Source organism: Pyrus communis, chromosome 8 (genome assembly GCF_963583255.1).
Source record: "Pyrus communis chromosome 8, drPyrComm1.1, whole genome shotgun sequence".
Lineage (NCBI taxonomy): Eukaryota > Viridiplantae > Streptophyta > Magnoliopsida > Rosales > Rosaceae > Pyrus > Pyrus communis.
The window spans coordinates 327,449-346,138 of NC_084810.1; the positions used below are offsets into that span (position 1 = coordinate 327,449).

At 38.8% G+C, this 18,690-nt stretch overlaps 4 protein-coding genes across 6 annotated transcripts; 1 reads left to right on the forward strand and 3 right to left on the reverse strand.

Moving 5' to 3' along the window:
• Positions 1-375: 375 nt before the first annotated feature.
• On the reverse strand, positions 376-1,087 carry LOC137743306 (calvin cycle protein CP12-1, chloroplastic-like). The gene has a single exon (XM_068483173.1). It carries the CDS (start codon positions 991-993, stop codon positions 604-606), a length of 390 nt encoding a protein of 129 aa, XP_068339274.1. The 5' UTR covers positions 994-1,087; the 3' UTR covers positions 376-603.
• Positions 1,088-2,619: 1,532 nt separating this feature from the next.
• LOC137743301 (protein HOMOLOG OF MAMMALIAN LYST-INTERACTING PROTEIN 5-like) lies at positions 2,620-5,826 on the reverse strand. Its single transcript, XM_068483168.1, has 6 exons — positions 5,542-5,826; positions 5,278-5,378; positions 4,487-4,596; positions 4,187-4,262; positions 3,852-3,992; positions 2,620-3,577 (listed from the first exon to the last, which is right to left on the reverse strand). The coding sequence occupies exons 1-6, from the start codon at positions 5,633-5,635 to the stop codon at positions 2,771-2,773; spliced, it is 1,329 nt and encodes a 442-aa protein (XP_068339269.1). The 5' UTR covers positions 5,636-5,826; the 3' UTR covers positions 2,620-2,770.
• An 807-nt stretch (positions 5,827-6,633) lies between these two features.
• LOC137743300 (probable glutamyl endopeptidase, chloroplastic) lies at positions 6,634-12,102 on the forward strand. 2 transcript variants are annotated; one of them, XM_068483166.1, is made up of 11 exons: positions 6,635-7,005; positions 7,266-8,253; positions 8,820-8,948; positions 9,174-9,473; positions 9,560-10,018; positions 10,192-10,257; positions 10,462-10,522; positions 10,616-10,765; positions 10,897-11,034; positions 11,122-11,438; positions 11,744-12,102. In XM_068483166.1, coding segments are annotated over exons 1-11 (2,907 nt in total). In that variant the 5' UTR covers positions 6,635-6,707; the 3' UTR covers positions 11,745-12,102. The 2 variants fall into 2 exon arrangements, with proteins under 2 accessions (XP_068339266.1, XP_068339267.1); XM_068483165.1 differs by lacking the exon at positions 11,744-12,102 and having other exon boundaries at positions 6,634-7,005; positions 11,122-11,442.
• A 243-nt stretch (positions 12,103-12,345) lies between these two features.
• LOC137743308 (probable cytochrome c oxidase subunit 5C-1) lies at positions 12,346-14,216 on the reverse strand. 2 transcript variants are annotated; one of them, XM_068483175.1, is made up of 2 exons: positions 14,078-14,216; positions 12,346-12,770 (listed from the first exon to the last, which is right to left on the reverse strand). In XM_068483175.1, the coding sequence occupies exon 2, from the start codon at positions 12,758-12,760 to the stop codon at positions 12,569-12,571; it is 192 nt and encodes a 63-aa protein (XP_068339276.1). In that variant the 5' UTR covers positions 12,761-12,770; positions 14,078-14,216; the 3' UTR covers positions 12,346-12,568. The 2 variants fall into 2 exon arrangements, with proteins under 2 accessions (XP_068339276.1, XP_068339277.1); XM_068483176.1 differs by having other exon boundaries at positions 12,346-12,802; positions 14,078-14,156.
• Between the last annotated feature and the right edge of the window lie 4,474 nt (positions 14,217-18,690).

Here is an 18,690-nt window from a genome sequence, read left to right on the forward strand (position 1 = left end):
AGGAACACTCTTGATTATTAATTTTACGTGTTTGCTAAACTATGAGAATAACAATCATTTCAGTTCCTAATTTTCCCTACATGTAGAATCAGATTATTATGGATATTCCTTTAAAATCCATAACCAAATACGTAAAAATAAAAAATTGGATAGACTTGATACCATACAATCAATAATCCAATCAACTCGAAGACTAATTGTTCCGGTTTCTTTTCCTTACTTTTCATATTCAAAGTTTCCCTATTCCTTTCTTGTCCCCATCCTTTTGATAACACCTCCACTAGTTAATTGATGTTTGCCAAGATCAACACATGAAATATAATTAAAAGTTAAAACGCCTATCCTATCCACAAATGAAATATGAGATTTAAATAGTAAAAAAGAAACGCAAGCTTTCTTTATAATATTTGGAAGCCAATAAACAATCACCAATTTATGTTTCAAAGGTATACGATAACATGCTGCGGTATCATATCATCATGCAAAATAAATATAAAAACGGCCCAAATTAAGTTTAGTCGATCTTAATTAACATAGACAGAGACAGTACTATGAAATCTAAAACACGACAACTTCAAAGGTAGGCTGATTGAGATCCACCGATCAGTTGTCGTAAGTACGGCACTCGTCGGTTTCGGGGTTGTCCTTACAGAAAGTCTCCAAGGGGTCGGAACTTTTCTCGTTGTCGCGTTTGTGGCTGACGGCAGCGCTCAGCTCCTCCACCTCGTCCCATGCCGCTACGCACTCCCCGCTTGCCGGGTCGTCCGAGCAGGTCTCCTCGGCGCTCTTGATACTTTCCGCCACTTTTTCGGACAGTTTATCTGGTGCTGCGCTCACTGGCCTTACAATGGTCATGCGGCGGCCAACGGAAGAGTAGCTTCTCCAGGTGGGAACGTTGAGTGAGTGAAATGCCCTCGGTACCACTGTTGCTTTCGACAACACTGACCTTGGGGTGGAGAGGCTCACTCCGGCGACAGTAGTGCTGGTTGCCATTTCTCCTTCTCTCTTTCTTTCTGGTTTTCGAAGTGGTCAGGTTTGAGAGAATGGTGAGGTGATAACGAGCATGAGGGTTTAATTGGTGTTTCCAATGTTTTACGATCGCACACTTCTTATGTTTTACGATCGCACACTTCTTATCATATGAAGGCCAATCATCTACTTCCACGTCAAAACACTTCAGATATTTTAGGGGAAAAAATCACACTTTTGAACAAGGAAGACGTGCCCAAACGTATACGTTTGTAACCAACAGTTTCGTCGTTTTACTGCATGTACGATTGAGAGCTTGATATTTTGGAGCTAAAGTATAAGTAATACGTAACTTTGTATAATTTCAGTATTTAAGATCGTTTATATGTTTTGAAGTATTAAGAAAAATTGTAATAACTTATAGTTTAAATGGTTAAGAGCGTATGTCATTTTCATATGTTTCCAAAGGTTTTAAGCATCAAAACAATAAATAAAGGAGGATAATTTTAGTTTAAACTTTTAAGAGTGTTTATTTCTACACTTTTGAAGTTTTGAATTATAAAATAAATTTAAGGGTAAATTACATTTTACCAACTCAACTTTGGATCATATAACAAGTTTATACCTTATCTTTTAAATATTACAATATCATACATCAATTTACAAATTTATTGCAATGTAAGACTTTTGTAAAATTTTTTGTTAAATGCTGATATAACAGATGCAGAGGCCACCTTCTTGTCCAACTAGATTGATGTGCAACCCAAAATTATGTGTTTATTTCTGCACTTTAGAAGAAGTTTGTGTTTGAAGTATAATATTAGGAGGATGATTCTCTACCCTCCTATTCTCATCCCCTTCCATCCCCTCCTCTCACACATTATTTTTTGTCTTATTATCTCTATAAAAAAATCAATATAAGATGTTGATATGGCTTAACCGTGACCGTCCAAATAGAAGGACATGGAAGGATAGAGAATCCTCCTCCATAATATCATTGCTTGTACATATAAATTCTAAAATAAAATAAAAGTCATTTACCACCTCAATAAAGATGCATCAGCCAAGTTTTGTGTTTGAGTTCTCGTATAGCACCATGATGAATGACGAATTGACGACGCCAAGTTGCCAACAGCAAAGTTTGTTAACCATTTAAAACTCCTATCGCTAAAAGTCAAGGAAGCACACGCCTAATTCCAGCTAACCAGAATATATGTAATATAGTAGAATTGTCCATCGGCGGACAGATATTAACAAGCTTTAGAGGAATCCCCCGTTTTACAGATCTTATCTGAATCATACGCGTAAGCGTGTCTTGTTTACTTACTTCATTGTTTAGTTTTCTGTCAAAACATGTGCGACAACATTCAGTTGTCTAAAAATCTTTGACCGAGTTAGATAAGAAATTCTGCTCTGACTCACCGTGTCCCATATTCGAACTCTCATTCCTCCTTTTTAGTCTAGCTTGAGTAAAAATATTACTTGTGAGAAGCTATACCACATGGGCTCGTCGATTGGAGGAAAAGGCTGGTCACTGGCATACGATGCGTCCAGAGACTTCCCAAATGCACGCAAATGCCCAGCTTGAATATTCACATAAAGATAAATGAAAACCAACTTCAACTAGACAACCACACATGCTTGAAAGAATACAAAGCATAAACCAATAGTTTTCATTTTCGTATGATGCATCGTGACTTCACGATTCACAGTAATGCATACAGTGACATTTACGCAGTAATCGCGCAAATAAACTATGGGAAACATCTGGAATTCCAAGCACCTAGAAACGAGAAGCTTATTACTGACCAGCTGATGGATTAGTCAACAGTTCAAGCGATTTTATCAAGTGATCTACTGCAACTGATACGTCATCAAATGCCAATGCTCCGACTGCAAATCTTGCGGCCTTATGTGCCTCGGCAATTTTCTCAGGTGATGGCTGGTAGCTACTGTCATACTGGTATGTCTTGGCAGGGGGAGGAGCAGGAGTAGGTTCTGAAACAGTCCCATTTCTGTTGCTCGTCTGGTATTGGGCAGTTGAAGGGTGGTCTGTTGTCGAAGGAGCTGACTGGGGAGAGTAGGAAGGATCAGAGCCCTGATAATAAGAGGGATAGTGGGATGAAACTGCTGGAATATTGGTTTCTGTAAAACTTGGATACGATTGGAAATTAGGATAGGGGTAATTAGATTCTTGAGGAGGATAGTTAGGTGGCAAAGGCTGTTGGGGTTCGTGCAAGTAGGATTGCCGGTGGTATGGCTGAGAAAAATCAGACGTTTCTGGTCTATTTGTAGGAGGAGGTGGGTGAAAATCATGGGAAGAGTAACCAGCAGTAGGGTAAGACTGAGGTGGCGGTGACGCATTGTTAGTAGAATGCTGGCCATTGACTTCATCATGAAACTTAGGTGGTGACTGAAGGCTAGTAGAACGCTGGAATTTAGCGTCATCATGAAACTCATAAGGTGTAATGTTTGAAGAATGCTGATCCTGAAACTGTGGTGGTGCACTTTTTATAGAATGCTGCCTGTTGACTTCATCATGAAACTGGGGTGAAGGGTCAGACTGTGATCCAGGACTGGTAACTGCAGCATCGCCTGGGCCAAGATCCTGCAAGGATAGAAATAGTTGAAGACCATCGTATACAATAAACAAAACCACTAACACAAACACACTTTCCTTTCTTAATACATACTACAATTCTTTAACATATACTCTTTTACTCAAATGAAAAGTGGCTAGGTGGTAACATCAAACACCTCTCCACCACCATAATCTTATGCCTAAAAATAATAAATTAAGAAATGTTTTCGTTATATATTCAAAGATATCCTGGTCCATCAAAAAGCTCAAAAGTAAATTACTCTAAAGTTTAGAACCATACATATGAACCACTCATTCCACTAGATGGAAGTGAGAGATCATCATCACCAGCAGGGGGGCCTGCTTGAGGCTTCCTTCCTTCTTTCAAAGCTTTCCTTATATCTGCTGCTTTCCAAGCTGCATACTTTTGTTTTTGCTCAAGCTGTAAAAGATCATAAAGATATAAGCCACCCCCAAAATCCAACCGTATAACCTTCAAGTTAGTAATAACAAGTTAGTAATAACATACTGAAAAGAAAAATGTACAACACAAATCATTTAAATGGCGTCGTCTAATCCTAACAAAAAGGATAATGACACTTCAAGCAGCGTTGCAAAACAGAATTAGAAACTCACATCAGGCTGAACCACGCCGAATTGGTTAAGAATCTCAAAGAAAATGCTTGCAGCATAGAATGTTTTTGCAGTAGTCCTGCAACAAGATCAAAGAATAAATTCTGTATCACATACTATTAACAACTTCCACAAAATATAAAATATTGTCAAGAGACATGAGCCGAGAAACACACAGGACAGGAGGAACTCTTCACTGCATGAAACCTAGTGGTGTAGAGTTCAAAAGTTGAACTTTTTGAGAGAAAAAAAAAATTGATATGGACATGATAACTCAAAGTCTCAAGGGACATATTGACATACAAATCTGCTCGACCAGCATGATCTTGCTTTTCTGCCTTGCCAAAAACATTTAAGGCAAATCCCTCAAGATACAGATTGTCTTCAGACCCCAACTGCAGTGACTTCTTGTCCTATAGAGCAAAAGTGTGAGCATACATTGAGATGAGGGAACAGAAATCTACGAATAATATCACAAAATAATTTCTCAAAAACAGCAACAGTACAAGTCATCAGGTAAAAATTCAAGACCAATCATGGGAGATATTCAAGACACTTAAGCACAACAATCAAATTTGCATTTTCCCCCAAAAGTGACCATCTTTGGTCCCTAAAGTGTAATATCAGAGTCTCCACGGATGAACCTCCAATTGTATGGTTATAATCATAAGTAAGGCCAAGATTCTTGGCAGTGAATTGGTAAGCAGTAGACAAATGCTCTTGCTGTTTAAAATTCAACCACTACTTCAGCACTAAAGAAACCAAATACTAAACTTTGCAAGGGCATCCGACGGGGCAGAAACATATCATAGATTCATTTGCAAAACGGATACCAAAAATTAATTTCGCCACCAACGCTAGGCAACGGGTAATCCTACGGTTGCAGAGAGCCACAGTGCTAGAGCAACTACAAATCAGACTAAATTAAAATTTACATATCCAATATGAAGTTAAAAAGGCTAAATTTTCATCATTATATTCCTCAGAAACTAATTTAGACCCAGCTGATGAAACAAATTAAAACAAAATCCCATCTTTATTCCTAAACAGAAAAACGTTAACCAGAAACAGTTAAAAAGGAAGAAAGAAAGGACCTTTTCAAGCTGCTTCATGAGGGAAATGAGGAGGGAATTCGTGGTCTTAGTGCGCTCGTTCTGCGGGATCTTCAGCCCTCTCTCCATTGCGTATAATCGACCTAATTTCGATTCAAAATTTGAAAAAAGTTTAAATCAATTTAAATTAAAATCAGAAAGAACTCATGAGCATCGAATTTTCAGAAATATTTGTAGAGATAACAAATAATTCGTAAGGTTTCAATCTTGTTGAGAGAGAGAGAGAGAGAGAGAGGAGAGAGTTACAGTAATAAGCGACAAGAGGCTCGTGTTTCTGCAACTCATCGGCGCGCTGGAGATACGGCAACAGCAGCTTCGCCGGCTCGTTTTCGCTCGCCATCTATGCCTTCCTTCTTCCTCCGTTCGATCGATCGACAGAGAGATACGATTTGGGCGAGGTAAAAAAGCTTTGAGTACCAAGGCAGAGAGAGAGAGTCACTCTACAACGGGTCTGATCGTCTGAGAAAAGTGTCGTGTGAGTTGTGACGGTCGAGCAAGACGTCGTCGTCAATGCCGTGGGAGAAAGCAAGTGATTACGCGGGTTAGTCGGTTCATAAAACCCAACGGGCCGCCTTATTGTCCAAATTTAATGAGCCATGAAGTATACGGCCCACAATACTTTGAATCTCAAAGCTTTTCAATGGGGCCCCACCCAATCCCACTTGTCCAGTTTCAATTGAGGAATTCAGATCTCCCCATCAGACCGTCGAGAGATCATCGAAAAAGAGAGAGATTTGGCTTGTTCAAAGACTTAAGTTTAGATGTCGTGTTCGAAGACTTAGGAGGGGGTAATGAATTGAGAATATGAGAAATTTTAATAAATTTATAAATTTTTATAGAATTTAATTGATTTGTAGAGATTTCATATAAAATTTTGATTCAATTCCTTCAAAATCTCATAAGAAGATATGAGATTTGTGAATGCTTAAAATACATTACGAAATCTTTTTAATTCTCTCTAATTCATCAACTTTATCAAATTCTTTACAATCAATTTCTAATTAAATACACCTAAAATGCTATAAACTTATTTAAAATCCTAATTAAATACATTTGAATTTCTAAGGATTTTAATAAACAATCTTAAAATTCTAAATACATCTTGAATTTCAAAGAATCATTTAAAATCTTAATTAAATATTTCTAAATTCATTAAAAAAATTAAAATTCTTCAAAATCTCAATTGATTACCCTCTTCTTGATTTTATACGTCATGAATAGTAGGATGTACAATGAGCGCCACAACTTTAAATTAAATGATTCGAATTCTTGGATGCGTCAGCTTCGAACATAAAGGTTCGTGGAGGAACTGAATTTTCGATTGAGCTCAGTAGTTGTCTGTACATATTACGTGGCAAAGTAACGTAATTTTATGGCCGCACCGATCAGAACTTTTCCCAAAAAGAATAAAAATGAATGTCGACAGGATGCTCCACAAAGTCTATCATCTTCTCTCCCTCACGTCTCCTCACTCTCTCCCTTTCAAGCCCCTCCACTTCCCATCGGTCCTTTCACTCTCCCACCTCAGACCAAGGCGCTCCCCATACGATTCCGTAAGGCCCATCAGAACATCCACCGCCGTCATGGCCACCTCTCGCCTCCGCAACCTCGTCCCCGCCAACAATTTCGCTTCCGAGGATGCCAGCGGTGGCGGAGCCTCCAAAGGCCCTGTCTCTTCCACCACTGCTACTACTGCACTTGATGATGAAGGTATTCAATCACAACACACACGCATATACATACACATACACATATATTTTGTGCTCGTTTGTAGGATTTGTTGATATGGAGTTGCATAATCTGTTTGAACTTTGAACCAAAAATCCGAGTTGAATTTTGAAAATTTTGATTTTCTTTCCTTTTTTCATAACTTAGTGTTTGGCTGTTCAATTGGTTTGCATTGAGTTGTGGAATTTTAAATTCGAAGATTTCTGTGCTGGTAATTCGTATGTATATATATGTTTATGCAGAAGATGCAACTCTGGCAGTTAGATACCGTCTTCCTCCGCAAGAAATTAAAGATATTGTGGATGCTCCGCCACTTCCCGCCTTGTCATTCTCGCCGTATAGGGATAAGATACTGTTTCTCAAGCGGAGAGCTTTGCCGCCATTGACAGAACTTGCAAGACCTGAGGAAAAGCTTGCCGGTGTTCGTATTGATGGAAAATGCAATACAAGGACCAGGATGTCGTTTTACTCGGGTATTGGGATCCATCAATTATTGCCCAATGGCACCCTTGGTCCCGAAATAGAGGTGCGTGGATTCCCTGATGGTGCCAAGATCAATTTTGTTACTTGGTCCCCGGATGGCCGCCATTTAGCCTTCACCATCCGGTTTGATGAGGGGGAAACTAGTACTAGTAAGCTTAGAGTATGGGTGGCCCAAGTTGAAACAGGGATTGCTAGACCTTTGTTTAAGTCTGAAGATATATTTTTGAATGCTATGTTTGACAATTTTGTTTGGGTGAATGACTCCTCCTTGTTAGTTTGCACCATTCCCCAGTCTCGTGGAGACCCGCCAAAGAAACCTTTGGTTCCCTTTGGGCCTAAAATTCAATCTAACGAGCAGAAAAACACTATCCAAGTTAGGACCTTTCAGGATTTGCTGAAGGATGAGTATGATGAAGATTTGTTTGACTACTACACCACATCACAACTTGTTTTGGCCTCCTTGGATGGGGCGGTGAAGGAAATTGGTCCTCCAGCTGTATATACATCAATGAACCCCTCTCCCGATCAGAAATACCTTTTAATTAGTTCAATTCACAGACCATACTCTTTCATTGTACCGTGCGGAAGATTTCCCAAGAAGGTGGATGTGTGGACAGCTGATGGGAAGTTTGTTAGAGAACTTTGTGATCTGCCGCTTGCTGAGGACATCCCCATTGCATTCAGTAGTGTGCGAAAAGGGAAGCGTTCTATCAACTGGAGAGCGGATAAACCATCAACACTCTACTGGCATGCATTTTTGGCCCTGTTTTCTAGCTGTTTGATTAACTTAAAAGATATCTCTTTGAATTCTTATCTCTCTCACTCTCTCATGATATCATAACAAGTACTCGATAAGGATTTTTTAGTAGTGTACATGATATGCTGTAGTAATAGTTGGTTTTCTATGCTTTTTTAAGTTGAATATATTTCTCATGCATGCGCCTCAAAATGAACAAGCAGAATGACAGTCTAAACTGTGTTGTAATTCCACATTATTGTTACTAAACAATTTAAGCCTTCATCTATGATGTCTTTAGATTTTTATTTCTTAATTTTTATTTTGTCCCCACAGTCATACACATCATCCTAAATGCATTTGTGACATGAAACAAGTTACAAAAGCAACTTCTAGTCACCATATATGGGACCTGGCCTCAGGCCAGTTCATTTTTTGTAGTGTTTCGGGCCAGGTTCTTTAAGATTTTGACATCCCCAAGACCAAGCCTAACACGTGGTCAGGTCTACATATGACTTGTACATGGTTGTTTGTGTATATGCTTTCAGTTACCTGATTGACTATGTGACTCTTCTAGGGTTGAGACCCAAGATGAAGGAGATGCAAAAGTGGAAGTTTCTCCACGTGATATAATTTATACACAGCCCGCTGAGCCACTAGAAGGTGAAGGGCCAACTGTCTTGCACAAAGTTGATCTTCGCTATGGGTATGAAGTTTAACTGTCACTATATTGTTTATCTTCTATTGGCATAAATGGTAAGTGTGTGCTGGGGAATTAATTAAACTTTTTTCCTATGTCTGTTTTATTGGGGTTTTAAGAATGAATTTTCCAAGGGAGCTTTTTCTCCTTTCTCCAAAAGACTGCTAAGCTTAACAAGTTTCATGGTGGTCCCAACTTGCTTTTATGCATTTGAATATTTCAATTTCGCAGAGGAATTTCTTGGTCTGATGATTCACTGGCTCTAGTTTACGAGTCTTGGTACAAAACACGGAGAACAAGAACCTGGGTAATTTCTCCTGGATCAAATGATGTCAGTCCGCGCATCCTGTTTGATAGATCGTCAGAAGATGTATATTCCGATCCTGGCTCTCCTATGCTGCGGAGAACTCCTGCTGGGACATATGTGTTAGCAAAAGTAAAGAAAGAAAACGAGGAAGGCACTTATTTACTGCTGAATGGAAATGGTGCCACACCAGAGGGAAATATCCCGTTCCTCGACTTGTTTGACATGTAGGTTTTTTATAAGGTAATTTATTGTTTCTATTACGTTCGCAAGTGCTCATTTGTGTTGTGGTGGCTAAACCAAATTCTTTCAGAAATACAGGAAACAAAGAAAGAATATGGAAGAGTGACAAAGAAAAGTATTACGAGACTGTTGTTGCTTTAATGCCTGATGAAAAAGAAGGGGATCTGCCCATTGATCACTTGAAAATATTGACTTCCAAAGAGTCAAAAACTGAAAACACTCAGTATTCTATCCTAAGCTGGCCAGAAAAGAAAGCGGTCCAAATTACAGATTTTCCTCATCCATATCCACAGCTGGCATCATTGCAGAAAGAGCTGGTCAAGTACCAGAGGAAGGATGGGGTTCAACTAACTGCAACGCTATACCTTCCACCAGGATTTGATCCATCCAGAGATGGTCCTCTTCCGTGTCTGTTCTGGTCTTATCCAGGAGAGTTCAAAAGCAAAGATGCTGCTGGACAAGTTCGTGGTTCTCCTAATGAATTTGCTGGCATAGGTCCAACTTCGGCCCTCCTCTGGCTGGCTCGAAGGCATGCATCACCTCTTCCATTTGTTTTCCTACTATGTTTTGGTTTTTATTTTTTATTTTTATTTTTTTTTATTTTTTTTATTGCTTGTGTAATTCTTCTTTGTTTAGAACCTTTTTGGTGTTTGGATTGTTTTAAACATGCTGACCATTTTTTGTTTGCTCAAAATTGTGCAGGTTTGCTATTCTGTCTGGACCAACAATTCCTATTATTGGTGAGGGTGATGCAGAAGCAAATGACAGGTAACTTGTTTGCTGCATATGTACTCACATGGGTTTCTGCTTCCAGCCAAATTTAATTCTAATTTTCTGTATGAACTCATTGGCATTTCTCATAATATAAATCCATCGAATGGTTAACTGGGTGAAAAATGGACTAGATATTCACAACACGCTACTCATGCTTTGAAGTTTTTCAATGAATTATAATGTATATATTTTGACCAGCTATGTGGAGCAATTGGTTGCAAGCGCAGAGGCTGCTGTGGAGGAAGTTGTTCGACGAGGAGTAAGCTTCTCCATTTTGCAGTTTGAATCTTTTGAGCATGTTCCTGACTTTATAATCTTGACCTGAACCTCTTATGGTGCTACCCTAATTAAGGTGGCTCATCCAGACAAAATTGCTGTTGGGGGACATTCTTATGGGGCATTCATGACTGCAAACCTCTTGGCACATGCTCCCCATCTTTTCTCTTGTGGAATTGCACGTTCTGGTGCTTACAATAGAACACTTACTCCTTTTGGTTTTCAGGTAACTTACGAGAAGTTGATTTGAATATGTACACATGTATATCCATGTGTCGATATTTTCTCTTTCCATGCCATCCGACCTAGGTAAATTATTTTGTTTCAATGGCCTGACTCTTTAGTTTATCGGTGCAGAATGAGGATAGAACTCTTTGGGAGGCTACTAGTACTTATGTAGAGATGAGTCCTTTCCTGTCCGCTAATAAAATTAAGAAGCCAATCTTGCTCATCCATGGAGAAGAAGACAACAATTCTGGAACTTTAACCATGCAGGTAAAGTGGTCCTTCACCCTTTTAATGTTTAGTTGCATGATGAGTTTCTTCTTGTTTGTGATTTATTTTTGTTTGTGTGATATGCAGTCGGATCGTTTCTTTAATGCTCTGAAAGGTCATGGCGCTCTGTCCCGCCTTGTGATTCTTCCATTTGAGAGCCATGGCTATGCTGCAAGAGAGAGCATCATGCACGTGCTATGGGAAAGTGATAGATGGCTTCAGAAATATTGCGTGTCAGACACTTCCAATGTAAATGCAGATTCTGATGCAAGTAAAAAAGAGAACTTAGGCACAGGTTCTACAGATTCTGAAAGCAAACCAGTTGCTGCTAGTGGAGGCGGTGGCCCAGAGGCGTCAAATTCTGGGCATGAAGGATTTGACTCATTGCCCATGTCATTTTTATGGTAATTTCTTTACATTTACAGAAAAGAGGACATAACCAAGTTAATTCTGAAAATAAAAGAAGAATGATAGTACTTGAATTCTTTCAATCTCTGTTTACGATAGATGTTCTCACCCCTCCCCCAATCCTCGCAAAGCGGAGCCTTGTTGACTTGAGATCGCCCTTTTAATATTTCTTGGTAACAGCAGTAATTGGGACAATATATGTTGATGAACAATAGGTCATCTATTTGTTACCATAAATTCCTTTCCTCAAATCTTGGGTTTATTTTCTTACGTATTTGTATCGAATGATATAATCCTGCAGAATAAATTGCTGATCGTGGCTTCTGAGGACTAGTTCGCACATCAATGCGGTGTACAAAAATTGATGCCACAACAGCGTAGATGATTGCCCCTGTCAAAGTGCAATGGCAACCATGCTTCCTCGTTGAAGTGCAATTCGCATTTGTAAGAGTAGTGATGCATCATTTGTATTTGTATCCCAAACTTCTTTAGCTACAAAATCCTTCCAGTTTGATGGATGTTGAGCAGCCATGGGAGAAAACTTGTACAATGTTGCGTAGCTTCCATTTGTTGCTTGTGATGTCATAAAGCTGTCGAATGAAAAACAGCGCGTTTCACGGACAATCCAATTGCAAAATTGTAGTTCAGTTATCCGATAAATTCCAATGGGTGTTTTTGAAAATGCAACACAAAGACAGTGAGAAACAGCAGTTTGTTTAGGGTTCAGGAAACTGGTGCCCAGATTCCTGAATTTTCCGACTCCGAGAATACCGGCATCTATCTCATTTTTTGACCTATAATTTGTCCATCCCAAAATGAAATGTACTCTGATCAACAACGGAAATGTTTACGAGAATCATACCATCCTCGCGCTCGATTTAATAGCACAAAACGGAGGTAAAGTAAACAAGAAAAACAACCGTATAACATGTCATCTTGAGCAACCATCAAAATGCAATCCCAAGGAAGCAAATATCAATAACATAGTTCGACTGTGGAGTAGTAAACTCGATTATTTCAAGACCCAAACTAAGCTCATCTCAAGTTCAAGGGCCATATGGAAAGAGGAGAATGAATAACAGGGTGTTCAATGCGTCCATACAATCATGATCGGAACTGCGAATATCTATTCTTCAGCAACAACACTGATCTCACCCTTGTCGAGCAAGTCATAGAATGCCCTCACCTTCCTCTGCTCATTCCAGTGATGCATTTTCCAAAGACTTCCACAAGCCAAAGCAAGCACCGATCCGTACAATATCTCCTTGACAACGCTTGGGCCTTTCAATGTGGCATGAGCAATCTTGTGACCAGCCATTTCACTTGATCTGCAATTACAAAAGTGTCATATTCTAATTTCCTGTCAATTCAATCCAAAAAGGCAATGCATTTTATGCTTTAACATTATTTTGACTAATCTCAAAAACCAGAACTATGACTAGACAGATATGATTCTGCATCATCTCAGGTTAGTCGTACAATACAATGAAGTGAGGATTATATCTCTCTTACATAACCGACTCACTCACTGATCAATGATCAGATGGTTTAATCCTTGCAACACATGTCATCATCTTCAAATGACATTGACCATCGTAAACATATAGACTAATCTTGTGACACTTGGGATCACCTTAACTCCACATACTCTTAATAGATTGAACCCATAAACAGGAGGTCTTGGAGTTTGGTCTCTACATACTCTAACAGATTGAATCCAAAAACAGGAGGCCTTGGATTTTAGGGACCCTACACACTCTAAAAGATTAACCCGAAAACAGGAGGCCTTGGATTTAGGTACTCTACATACTCTAACAGACTAACCCGAAAAACAGGAGGCCTTGGATTTTAGGGACTCTACACACTCTAACATATTAACCCGAAAACAGGAGGCCTTGGATTTAGGTACTCTACATACTCTAACAGACTAACCTGAAAAACAGGAGACCTTGGATTTTAGGGACTCTATACACTCTACCAGATTAACCTGAGAACAGGAGGCCTTGGATTTAGGTACTCTACAAACTCTAACAGACTAACCCGAAAACAGGAGGCCCTGGATTTAGGTGAAGTTATCAACAGGCTGTCCGCAAAATAGAATGTATCAAGGAACATATATGAAAGCATGCTAAAATATTGCTCCTTGTAAGAATACCAAAATCAGACCAATAGCTATTAGACTTTGGCACCTAACTTTATGCCCGAAAATTGAACTTTTCGATAGGATGCCTAGAAATTTAAAACCCACCAAAAACTTTCAGGATAAAAATGAAAATACTTGTGTTCTCATGAAGAAATCGTTTCGTTTAGTCGGAATCTAAAGTTGCCTGTAAAATCCATGAAATTTTCGGGAGTGTTTTATGCTTTCTGGGTTCAATCAGAGATTGATTTTCTCCAATCCCTTAATCCCAAGATCCGATTTTTCCATTATTTATCACATATTTACAGAACAATTAAACGACTAACTGAAAAGAAAGAAAAAAACATGAAAATACCGATCGAAACTTAAATAGCTGGATTCAAATAGTTGCGTAGAATAAGAAATAATTTCCATAAACCTCCACAAATACAAAAACAAAAAAACAAAACGAATGAATTAGAGAATTGAGATCGAATCGATCGTCAGGGTTTTTACCTGAGAACGAAGAGGCTGCGACGAGATGGAGAAAATGAGAGAGAGAGATTGCGAATCCGAAATTGGGGCTTCGGGTAAAGGTCAATCCTTTTCAACTGATTGCCGTCCGGTGAGTGTGAGCCTCCCCTTCCCTGCAGGAGAAAATGTCGGCCCTTTCGAGATTGTGGGCTTCTTGTCCCTTGTAGGCTTAAATTGGAATTAGCGGGAGCGGGTGATCGTTTTATTGGGCTTCGATTTTGGCCCTTTAAAAGTTTTGCAGTGTTTCTTTTTGGGTTTTAGAATTTTTTTTTTTTTAATATTTTTTTTAACAAAGTTTTAGCTAAATATTAAAAAGGAGCATTAACCATCAAGGTGTAACTTTTTAGGACAATGTCAGTTTTTTTATGGATAATGACTTGTTCGTCTAATGATTATACTGTAACGTGATCTATTTTGTTTTTAGCATGAGTTGCTCTTTTTCCTTCCTCAAGGTTTTGAAATCCTTTATTACCTTAAAAACAAAGAAGTATCAGTATCTTGTGTTTAGTCTCAATATTTATTTTTGTTTGATAAGTCAATTATTTTCGATTAAAGTGAATCCAGGTAATTCTATTCATAGTGTTCATATGTGATTATTATTCAATAATAGGTTTTTTTTTTTTTTGAACAATCGCTATTATCTATACTAAAATCCACCCCAACCTTCTGGTCATGCATCTAGATTTAAAAAATATGGAAGAAGTAAACTACAAAGATCCATTGAAGCTTGAAATTGTTCAACCATTTTTTATCCATCTTGCCACATTCTTGCATCCTTTTATTGATATTGACTAATGTTCATTGTCAAAAGCATGATCGCAGTTTATAGATACGATTCACATCACATCCCGTTCTCCCTTTTTTTCCTATTGATGTAGGTGATCATTCGCAGATGATGTTGCAGTTGATGCCGAAGGTAATGCATACGTGACAGATTGCACAGCCAGTAAAATCTGGAAGGTTGGAGCAGACGGGAAACTTCTATCAACAATTAGAAGCCCTCTCCTCAGAGCAAAGGAGTGGTACAAGAACTCGGTTGGCCTGAACGAAATTGTTTACCACCCAGATTGCTACTTGATAGTTATCCACACTTTCAGTGGCAAATTGTTGAAAATTGATCTAGCAAAGGGGGAGGAAGTGAAGCTCATTGAAGTAGCTGGAGGACCACTAACATTTGGAGATGGTCGAGCGCTCCTATCTCCCACCAAGCTTGTAGTTGCCGGCAACCCTTCTGGTAGATTAGTGGCGAGCTCTGACGGGTGGGAGACAGCTTCGGTTGTGCCAAAATTCTCAGGCATAAAGCATCGGTTGGCCACAGCAGCAATCGTGAAGACGCATGAAAGTTGGACTCATCGCAGCTTCACAACCGCCATATGTAGACTAGATGTTGTCTACGGTGTTTTCATTTGATTTCTATGTCAGTAAACCATGTTTCTTGTTCTTCGGAATTGTTGTATATTGTTTCATTTTCAGGTTATTGTGTGTTTTGTTCCTGAAGTTGTGTATTTTAATAGGATTACAAGTGCACAGTCAAGTAGCATGTGTCGCATATCTTGGTTCATAAAGGCAGGGAAGAGTAGGGCAGAATCGGCTACCATGCTCATTGTTGTGTAATTTTACTTGTTTCAAAAAATTATAGGAGACATAAAAAATGAGGAATAACTATGATATCAGATCATATGAGTAAAGTTCATAGATAGCTCCCAACATTAGCTTAATACCAAAACAAATTGGTCCTATAGTAAATCTTTTACATGTGGATTTACTACTTTGATAAACAAAGTTAGTGAGCACCAAGCTCCAAAACCATACATATTTATTCTTCATCTTTATTAAATCTTAAGCCCACCTCTAATCCTTCTTGGATGAACCAACATCCAACTCAATACCGCAATCTTCTGATAGGATACGTTTGTAAAACCTAAATTCCCAATCAAGCTCGCAAAATAGGCCCACCTGGCATTTTGAACAATGAGGTGGAGGAACGACTCCAATATTTGCTTCCAGAGGTTAAAAAAAACTCAGAGAACATGAAATACCTCAGAGTATGTTGCCAAACACTACTTACCAAAGGAAGTTCCTCCTCCTCCTGACTGTCCTCCAACACCGTCGAAGGAGGGAGCCAATGGCAAGAACGGTAACAGCAAGTCAGAGGGCAACGGTGGCGGAGCAAAACCAAACGGTGGCGGAGCAAACGGCAAGTGTTGAATATATAATAGTAGCATAGTATGAATGGTTAACGTGGCTTGACATAATGAAGTGTGGACCACGTTAACCATTCATACTATGCTACTATTATATATTCAACACTTGCCGTTTGCTCCGCCACCATTTCGTTTTGCTCTGCCACCGTTGCCCTCCGACTTGCTGTTACCGTTCTTGCCATTGGCTCCCTCCTTCGACGGTGCTCGAGGATGAGCAGAAGGAGGAGGAACTCCATTTGGTAAGGAGTGTTTGTCAACATACTCCACTACCTCTGTGAGGTATTTCATGTCTCTGACTACCTCTGTGAGGTATTTCATGTCTCTGAGTTTTTTTAAACTCCCGAAGCAAATACTGGAGTCGTTCCTCCACCTCATTGTTCAAAATGCCTTTTGCAGCTTCGTTGACTCTGCTTTCCTTAGCCTTCAAAAAAGCTCGGCTAGCTTTCACGGCCAGCTCTGTTCAAGTATTTTGTTTTCATATTCCGACTTGAATTTTTTTTTCAAAACAAACAGAAAAGCCATACAGAAAAACCAACATTTAAGCAATCAAATATTGAGATCCAAAACAAACAAAAAAGCCATACAGAAAGCAAAAATTTAGCAAAATAAAACTCAGAAAAATTAAAACAAACAAAATAAGAGGTTGAATTTTGAATTTTCATACCGCAGAGAGAGAAACAACGAGGCTTCGACTTTGGAGTTTTGCCCAGATTTTGAACACAAACCCTAAAACTGTAACGGGAAGAGGTGTGGCCTCGGATTTTAAAGATGGTAAACGTTGTTTCATGGGCCAAGCGGGGCGGGCCGGATCACTTGAAATTTCGAAATGTACGAGGAGATAAGAGCATTTCCATCGGAGGCACAATAGCCCAACACCCAGTAAAAAAATCAGGTTAGGACTCTGTCGATCTACTCCAGCATCCAGTCAAAGAATGATTATGAGCTAAAAAGAAGGATTGAGTTTGGTGTGAGGATAGATGTAAAGATGTAGGGTTTATATGGACAAAAAAAAAAAAAGATGAGATTCTGGATAATGCCACGTGGCACTACGTGATTGGTTGAAAATCTTATCGAAATCTTGACTAAATTATTGCAAACAGGAAGTGACACGTGGCGTGTTGGGATTGGTTGAAAATCTTATCGGAAATAAATAGTATGTTCAGATAATGACACGTGGCGTAATAAGATTGGTTGAAAATATTATCGTAATCTTGGCTAAATTATTGTAAACAGATGGTGACACGTGGTGCATCGGGATTGGTTGCAAATCTTAGCGGAAATCTATTCACAAAATAGTACGTTCGGATAATGACACGTGACGTTACAAGATTGGTTAAAAATCTTATCCAACTAAAAGTTTACAAATTAAAGTTCAGTTCCTACGAGATCATAAAATAAAGGATTACATACTGAAACAAACCGAGAAACTAAATGGAAACAGAAATCTGTTCCAAACGATTCAATACCGCCACAAAGACGTGACAGAATTAGATAGTAAACCTTAAATCTCAAAATCGATGGCAAGGGCTGACAATGCAGAATTTTAATTAGTTTAAAACAATTTACTTATCAAATGAAAACTGCTGGCGTAGGATTCTAGATATATCCCAATACGTGCATGACAAGAAAATCATAGGCCGCGATTCAATGGAATAATCCAACAAAGGAGTCCAAACTGATGAACGAAAGCTAACTTTAAGCGAGCAACATGACACAACAAACTGCATAATTAAGGTATAATACATGATTGAGTAAGCATAAACACGAACTATAATAAAAAGAAAACCCAAATTAGGGTTATGAGAATATGTAACGTAACCTAGGTACAACTCTATTCGAGCACACAAACACATACCAAAATACTGCTGTAATTTAATAAGAGAGTATGTATGATAAAACTGATAACTATGGCAAATTAAGCCATGAATCTCCATCGAAGAGCAAGAACAAAGAACAATGAATATTTGAGCAGAGAAAAAGCAATATCTTGTAAATGTTGTTGTATTGTCTAACTGAATACAATTGCTTACATATCACAGTATATATAGCTAACCAAACAAAACTGACAGCTGTCAAAACTTAATAACTAAGTTAGCTAAACACCTTAACCACTTATACAACCCTATGACTAAAATACCCATGCACATATACTCGGTTAATACTCCCCCTCAATCTCAACTGGGATATCCCAGTCTGAGATTGGTACAATGATGAATAAACACAGGACTATGTAAACCTTTGGTCAAGACATCTGCAACCTGAGCTTCTGTAGGAATATATTGCACCTCTAGATCTCCCTTTTGGACCCTTTCGCGAACAAAATGGAAGTCAGTATCCAAGTGTTTAATCCGAGTATGAAAAACTGGATTAGAACATAAGGCTAACGTTGAA